Source organism: Lepidothrix coronata, unplaced genomic scaffold (genome assembly GCF_001604755.1).
Source record: "Lepidothrix coronata isolate B3197 unplaced genomic scaffold, Lepidothrix_coronata-1.0 Scaffold38, whole genome shotgun sequence".
Taxonomy (NCBI): Eukaryota; Metazoa; Chordata; class Aves; order Passeriformes; family Pipridae; genus Lepidothrix; species Lepidothrix coronata.
Window position 1 is genome coordinate 2,592,557 of NW_016690218.1, and position 8,582 is coordinate 2,601,138.

General features: G+C 45.6%; 1 protein-coding gene across 2 annotated transcripts in view; it reads right to left on the bottom strand.

Moving 5' to 3' along the window:
• Positions 1-8,582, bottom strand: part of CAPN2 (calpain 2) — a 26,228-nt gene that overhangs the window by 12,512 nt on the left and 5,134 nt on the right. For both annotated transcript variants that reach the window (XM_017812786.1, XM_017812787.1), the window contains 5 exons: positions 5,542-5,660; positions 5,035-5,168; positions 4,009-4,177; positions 2,006-2,089; positions 430-515 (listed from right to left, as the gene is read on the bottom strand). In XM_017812786.1, coding sequence (XP_017668275.1) covers positions 430-515; positions 2,006-2,089; positions 4,009-4,177; positions 5,035-5,168; positions 5,542-5,660 — 592 coding nt within the window. The remainder of the gene's footprint in view (positions 1-429; positions 516-2,005; positions 2,090-4,008; positions 4,178-5,034; positions 5,169-5,541; positions 5,661-8,582) is intronic.

Sequence of the window (8,582 nt, forward strand, 5' to 3'; positions counted from 1 at the left end):
TTTGTATTAGAAAAAGAAAGTCTCAGAATAAAAACTGCCCAGCCACACAAGTGAGTAAACTCCAGTTTTCATTGCTAACAACAGAAACGGATTTTTAAAGCCCTTTTAGAAAGTAAGTTTTCAGAAAGTCATGACTGAATACAGGCTTTTAAATAAGCAGAAACTATAGTGAGGTTTCTAGGAATCACCAACCAAATCACTGCATCTTATGTAAAGGCAGGTGTTTGCATGAAAGGCACCACATATTGTGACACCCACAAGGGAGACAACAGTGATGGGATGCTTCTCTCTGAAACAGTTTAGAGTGAACATCACATCCAGGTGTGACTTACAGAGGAGTTTGAGATAGGGAAAAGACAGACAACAGCAGAAACATGACTGGACCCCTGCAGTAAAAGCCTACTGGCAGTGTGTAAGCCATCAACTCACTTGTCGTTCCATTTCCCAGTCCACTCCACTTCGCCCCAGGGATTTCGGATTCTGATCAGCTTCTGCACTGTTCCTCGGAAGTTCACCTGATGTGATCAGAAGTATATGGAGAGTTACTCAGGGACACAGTACTGTGCTCCCTCCCACATCTTCTACAGTAATTAAAAAACATGACAGAGCAAGTATCTTGGTGTTCCGCATGACCAAGTATACACACAAACATGCACACATCTGGTCCAAAAGACACAAGTCAAACTGATTCTGAATATGCTTCATGCACCCAAGCTTGTCCAGAGAAGTTTTATAACATGCACAAACCAAAGTTCATGATAAGAAAAAATGTCTGTTTTGTGCCACTAAAAAATTATCTCTGATAAGATTTCAAGCAAAGGGAATGTAAAACTGCTAGAGGACTGCCAAAAAGCAGGTACAAAGAGATATTTCTCTAAGTCATCATTTATGTATAAACCGTCTTTTTACATTCAAATGCCTTTTTCTCCCCTCCTTATATGTTAGATGAGCCTGTTACAAGAGATGGGATACTCAGACTGGCCACAACCCCTCTGACCACACTAATGCCCTGCAGTGCAGCAGCATTGGCCCCTCCTCACACTGTGCCAAGGCTGTGGCTTGTCATCTGCTGCTTCTGCACACACTGAGGCCAGGCCAAGCATAGCTGTTCAAATTTCAGTGGAAACACCCACTCTTTCCGGGGAACACACAGTACCCATGTGAGGAAGGAGCTGGTGCACCTCTAGAGCTGGAAGCCAAGAAAACTGCAGAGCAGCAGCAACACAGAGTCCAGAGATGACAGACACCTCAAGATGAACTATCCTTACAAAGTCCTCACAGATCTCCGATGGAAAAGCCTGGCTAAGTCATGCCTATTTGTGAATTGAAGACAACAAACTCCCTCTTCGCTGCTTTTGCTGTGAGAAGAGGACCAAATGAACACCCACAAACCTGCCTGTTAGCAGCGTCCACCTCAGCAGCTCTCTACACCTCACTCAAGTTTCAGAAATTATTTCAGAACCAATTATTGGTGAAGTAACCCTAAAACTCCCTAGACATGTATAAGGACACCACAATCTCTTCCTTTGTTTTCACTTGTCTTACCCTCAGCAATCACCCACTCTTCAGTAGGCACCTTGCATTCAAATAACATGCCCTGCTGAAAAGTGGTTTGGCAGGCAGTTAAAAGACAATAATAGATATTTTGTTTGCTTTGTGCACATCTCTCATCTTGTGCATTTAAGTTACAGTGCTGCCTATTACACAGAACCGAGTTGAAGGGCCTGGTCACCAGCAGAGGGTAGTGTGCCCTCTGCACAGAGCTGCCCACTGCCCTGCTCACTGGGAAAAAGCAATGTTTATGGAAAAATAGGGTTTTTTTCAGTCATACCACCAAGAAGACAAATTTCTGTTTGTCCAAAACACACCAACTCATTCAGCATTCCTTCAGAAAGAGGAGACTCAAAACCTGATTCAGTAAAATGGGTGACACTCAAGAATTTGCAGTGTTGAAGATGGATTTGTGGCTGTCACACACAAAACCCCTTTGGGGTGGCACACCTACCTCCTCTGCCCCCGTGACCGAGTACGCGTGTCCCTTCACCAGCTTCTGGGAAGTGACTGCCTCTGTCTCTGCCGCACTGGTGATCTGGAGGAGCAAAGAACATCTGTGAGCGTGGCTTCCCATGTGCAGGGGATCCAGCAAAGGAAAACTTCCCCCTCCAATGGAGCTTTAATCTCACTGGCAGGCTGCGGGGGTGGTTTAGCTGCTGCACAGAGGCAACAAGAGTGGGGAGAGGGAACAGGAGCACAGATGGTGGTGCTGGAGCTCCAGATGCCATGTTCATGGCAAAGGGTGCACACCAGAAGCTCTGCACCACAGGGGAGCTCCCTCTTGGCTCCAAAACACTTGGTGTGGTGCATCCCCTCTTGTGCATTTCCAGTGGGGATACACACAATAAACTCCGTGTTCTCAAAGTAATGGGGAAGAAAACAGGGAGTGACTGGCCTGAGGCTATCTAGGCATCACCAGGGATCACACCCAGGTCCAGCAACCCCCAGTGCTTTCCTTCAGGGTTAAAACACTCCCTTCAGCTCCACAGCAGGGTGTGAGGTTGTCTTTGTTTTCCCTAGCACTGCCACCCTGGAACCTGCCATGCAGGGCAGCAAGGCTGAATTTTAGATGCCATTGGAAGCTGAAGGCACATCACCCTCTCACTTTTTCATAGCCATTAGAATACTTGGGCTGTCTGGCCTTTAAACACTGCAGAGAAAAGTCACTTCTTGCTAGGCAGCGAATGTTTAACCACCTATGAAACACATGGCTATCACTGTCTTCCCACCATTTCAGAAAGTGTGTGATCTCTAAACAAGCATATTGGAACCTTAAGAAAAGAGAGAGGATGGGATTGAGCAGGCAGGATTCCTACTGTCAATTCACGCCCTATTACTGCCCTGCAATACGTTCTCCATGTAATGCTTAATCTCTGTGTCCCTATTTCTCTCACAGATGATTTTACAAGATTTTTTCCAAAGCCTAAACTCAGTAACAAAAAATTTACACTACAGAAATTGCCAGTACATATCAGCAACACAATATATTTACTCTCCTTCACCTTCAACAAGACATTTGTACTGTGGGACAAAACTCCAGATGTCAGATTCTTATCTGAATGAAAACAAGTAAAACAGGCCTCGAAAGTACCATGAAGTCAAACACTGATATCAACCAAGTACTTTTCCTGCTGTGAAGCTTCCCTCTCCTGGGACTCTGATTTAACTTGAAAAATGGGAGGAAACATTTACATTTATATTATGAATGGAGTTCTTGTAAACAATTTACCTTTCCTTTAGACATAACTAAGATGCAATCTCATTTGGGAGGAGGGTGATTAACACAATAACAATACCCAGATTCATTTCAGTAAGGCTAAAAGCGATGCTGAATCCTTGCAGGCAGGGCCAAAGCTCCTCTTTTCCTTCTCATGCATGTCCAGCTTTTGACAATGTGTTTTCTCATAAATCCTCTTAAAGACCTGGCAACAGTCTGAGCCTCTCTGCTTCAGATTTTCTGGGAACATTCAGATCTGTCCAGATTTTTTGGGAACATATTAGGTGCAACTTGTGTGTCAAAAAGGCTGCAGCAAGGGTGGAGGTTGCATTTGAGAATCTGCAGGAGCCATTAGCAGCAGCTTTCTGTCCAAATCTACTCACCCCATACCATCCTGCTGCCAAGCTACCAGCTTTCTTAGGAACAGAGATGTACCTCAGGACCCCTAATGAGTTCCCTGTATGATTCATTACCATGAACTTACAAAACAGCAAAAGCTCTAAGTCTCAAGGAAGAAACAAAGGGTTTTTACTAATAAAGTCTATGTTTCAATCTAACCCCACGAAAGCATGTGCCTGAGTCACGTTTGTGGGTCAAACTCTCTAGGCACAAGTAGAGCAGAGAACCACAGTAGAGGGGAGCGGCATCCTGTGTGCAGTTCCTGTGGATGGTCCACCCCCCAGCTGCCTGTGCGCACAGCAAGAGCTGAGTGCCCAGCAATAAGCCTGCTAACTCACATCAATGGAGCAGCCAAGGAGAGAGCCTTTCTGAAGGGCCTTCTGAATGATTTTGAAGAGGTTGGGAGGTGCCGTCCGCAGCTCATACCATTCTGCAATTCCACCGGTGAAGTCCTCGAAACCTTCGGTGGTGGTGCCACCAGAAAGAGCCTCATACGATCCATTCAGCCTGCACAAAACGAGGAACACACAACCATCATGCTGCTTGCCTTCCTCTTCTCACACACACAGCCACCAGGTTTCCCTGCTCTCCTCTTCTCTTCAGTGGATGCACTCAGTGTGCCAACTGTGATGGCATTTCTGCTTTCAACAGCACTACAGCAGCTACGAATTACAAATGTGCCCTCCCTTCAGCTTTGCATCTTGTATTTGGAAAGCCCAGCATAAAATCCTATACAATCATGGATACAGGTTGCAGGTTCAGTCATATCAATGACAAAATTCATGAACGCTATTTGAAAAAAAAAAAAAAAAAAAGAATCAAGACCCAGCATTTTGCCTTTCGAGTTCCACAGTCTTTGTATCCCCTTAACAATTATGGGTCTGATTCTCAGCTGATCTAAATTTCTTAAGTAAATTCAAAATTGTAATGTCAGAGGGAAGAATTCCTCTCTGCCCAACCCAAAAATTGAGATTCAGATATGAGCGTCTTTGCCTCTAACACGGACCTGAGCATGCAGACTGATACGCTTTGCACACTGAAGCACTGCAGCTGCAAGCTCTTACAGGTGCACAGAACACAAGAAACGGAGTTTCCCAAGCCCTGGTGACAGGAGACCACTTTAGGAACAGCCTCACGACGCGATGCAAGAGCTGCTTTTTTTGGCTAGCAATATAGCCAATACTTTGGCTACTTGTCTTAGGCACCTATCAACAAAGCTTCATTAAAGCAGCCTTTGTGGGATACTCCAGAAGCTGTAAAGGCTAATAATTAGGCTGACACTTTAAATGCGTAGTATTCATACAATTGAGGATGCTGTGGGGAAGCAGCAATTTGAGTGGGGTGAAAGCCTGGCCTTGACTCACTTGGCATAGGCCTTCTCCAGCAGCGCGCTCCAGAACTCGCTGCCCTCCGCCGAGTGCACGAAGAGCAGCTCCCCGTTCTTGGTGGGCAGTCTGTCGTCCACCACCACATCCACCCACTCCCCGTACTGCCAGAACTGAAAAGAGAGTACAGACACCTTGTCACCATACAGGGATCACACTGTGCACTCCGGTCACCAGGAGCTTTATCTGCTAGCACCAATTTCCTAGAGGAAAAGCAATCTCCCTTCATCCACCCTGTTCAGGGATGCATGTACCCAGCTGGCTCTGCTGATGGAGGGAGGACCACAAAGGCTGCGTCTGCTCCCAGCTCTTTGGTTAATGGTCTTGTTCCTTCCACCACCATCACCCTCCTTAGCTGTCTCCCTTTTTCTGTTTGGCCCTTTGACATCCTCCAAAACTATTCCAGGAAACCCCCCCCACAGAGACACAACCAGTCACCAGCTCCTGGCCAACAGTACTGGGGGGAGAAGGCTGTTTTCCACACACCTGGAAATGGAAAATTCCCGCATATTTATCCTGGAAGCTTTGGTCTTTGGGAACAACACGGGCCAAAATTTCTTCATTTAGGGTGAGAGAAGCAATGGCAGCCAAGAGCCAACAGTCCCCTGTAAAAAAAAAAAAGAAAAGAAAAAAAATAAGAATTAAGTTCAATATTCAAACTTTATTCTTTAGTTTTTGTACTGCATAGGGATTGTGTATTAGAACCAATAAACCCCTCAGCTGGGATATGATGATCCCTCCCATCACCTTACCTCTAAGACAGATCAAATATATGAACACAAACACCCTCCAGTTGCAAGCAAGTGTTTCCTCAAGACCAAAGTCATTAAAAAAAAAAAAAAACCAAAGCAGGCTTTTTCTGATCTACCACCACAGTTATCACCCACTCCGGGATTATTTGAAAGAAAACTTAATATTCAACTGAGTGCTTACATATTAGGAAGCAGCATGGGGAAAAGGCAAAGAGCCTGTGGTCACATCCAGGTACTAGGGGTGCAGTTTCTCCTCAAAAGGACAGTGTTTTCTCAAGCATAGGCTACATTCCTTTCTCTCCTCCATGTTTAATAAATGCCTGTTGCTTTGCCATCCAGAGACCTGTCCTCTGGACAAGCTGCCTTTAAGGTCTCTTGCCAGCCTCCCTCCAAACAGGAGCTCCTTTCACCTTAGACATCCCCAGAGGCTCTTGCTTGAGGCCTCTCTGTCTAGTCCCACATTTCATCTCTGGCTCTAGTCACCAGAGAGACAGGAAAGGCCTGAAGGCAGGCACTGTTTCCCAGTCCCACACACCTCTTCACCCTGCCTGGGATGGAGCCAACATACACTGAGCCTGCACACCACAGCTCCAGGGCACAGGCTGCCTGGACAGTGTTTTTCCACACCATCTCCTGCCACGCAGAGAGAGGAAGAGACCACAGCTCTATAAACATTACACCTTTACTTTCTGTAATTATTTTCAGAACCCAGTGTTACTTTAACAGGGCAGTTACCTTTCTGCTCAGCCATGGGCTTCCTGCAGCCCGTTAGCAAGGCAGAGATTTACAGACCCAGATGATCCCCTGACTGCCATAGCCCAACACAAATCCCCTTGTTAGAATTACCAGATCCACTGTTCCTTCTTTTTGTGAACAGAGTGTAGCTGGTATTACACATCAGACCCCACAGAATGACACTGGATGATTGCAGGTTGAAGAAGCATGAACCAGCTGCAGCTGCCAGCAAGCCAGAGGCCAGCAAAGCAGAAGTCCCTATACAGTCTTCTCTCTCCCATAGGAAAAGGCTCAAAGCTTACAGGTGAGAAGCTGGGATCCAAATGGGAGAAAGTCTCAGGGCAAGTTAACTCTAAAGCAGCCCTCAAGGTCCACCCTCAGGCCCGAATCCATCACTGCTCAGACAGCACTAGCAGGAACACAGGCAACCTGCAGCTTCCTCCAGGCTGCCCCTTGCTTTTCATAGCTGACCCCCAGAAGCAGCCACATGAATGACATCTGTCCCATGGACCTTTTCACAGTTCATGAAAGGGGGAAGATATGAAATTGCAGAACAATTTCAAAACCCATGGTGCTTTTACTGTTTCATTACCTAGACGGGAAGAACTGAACATAAAACTTTCCCTGCAGCCTTGCCTCTGGCTGCTTGTACTGCAATGGAAAAATCATTGTGTCAGAGTTTTCAAACAGGAAAGTCACCTTGCTATTCTGCTGTGACAGGTTATGAAGCAACAAGGATGTCCCTCCTCTGCAACAGCACATTCATGTCACCCCGCAAAATGGGAACTCCTCTTACAGCCTCCTTCAAGGTGCTGAGACCCTCTTCTCTGGGAACTGTGCATCCTCTGGTGCTGTAGTGCATCCACAGGTATTGCCACACACCGCAAAGGTGCTTGCCAGGAAAGAGACTGGGGTCAGAAGATATTAAGAGGCATTTTGAGATGGGTTAATCTACAATTATGGATCCTCTCTCCTCCAGTCATGCCAGGGATTTAGCAGCTACCCTTCACAGCAGTTTTCACAGAGTATCTTAAGTTGGAAGGAACCCATAAAGCATGAGACAAGTCACAAATAGACAAACTGATAGTTTAACCTGTCTCATCTCAGCACAGAGGCCAAATATAACTGATAACCCATAGAGAGGTGCCTATCCGAGCATCTGAACAACCCCAGCACACACCCCATGCTCTACAAGGCTTTTATAGACAGATTCATGCAACTCAGAGGTAAAGTAAGTCTTGGGCATCTCAGACCTATGCTCCAAGAGAACCCCAGAGTATTTGACATTGGTGTTACTAACCTCAGAAAAATCGTGTTGATTTAAATTAGTAGCAAGTCTGGCTCAGAGGGCAGCTGTCCCACTATTCCCAAGAAATACTAGCATTTCTATTCCATACACAAGGCAGGGGCTGGGCAGGCAGAAAGCAGCACAGAAAGAGTAAATGAACAATTCAACATGACCACAGTATCTCAGGAAGCCTCAGTCAAGAAGCTGATCAGGCATCTAGATTAAGAGCATACACCCTTCAGTAATATAACATATCTTTGAGTCATATTTCCCCTGTAGTAAGAAGCGTGGAAATTCAAGGAGAAACTCCCCCCAGAGGACCTCTATGCCAATAAGCAGAGTCTACAAAGAATTTCCTTTACTTTCTGGCTGTTTCACCAAGGCAGACTGAAATACCAGACTCTTGTAAAATCTCTTGGTTGAGAGTCTGACAAACACAGATCTTAACTCGGACAACTCTGGGCAAGATCTTCTTGAGGTTTAAAGGCAGATGCAGCCTATATGGGAGACACCTCATCCTTTGGTTTTCACATTTAAAAGTGCTCAACAGCCAAAATATCATCTCTTCCTTTCTGAACAGCCATCACAAAAAGTAAACTTGATAATTCAAAGCCTGGATGAGAATAGATCTGGAAGTTTAGCCTGCACTAAGTAAGAATGAGCAGGGTCTTTACCAAATAGTCTAAACTATCAGAACTTGTACTTCTCTAAGGTTTTGGCAGTGACTTTCCTTTGATAGAGAAGGAAAATTA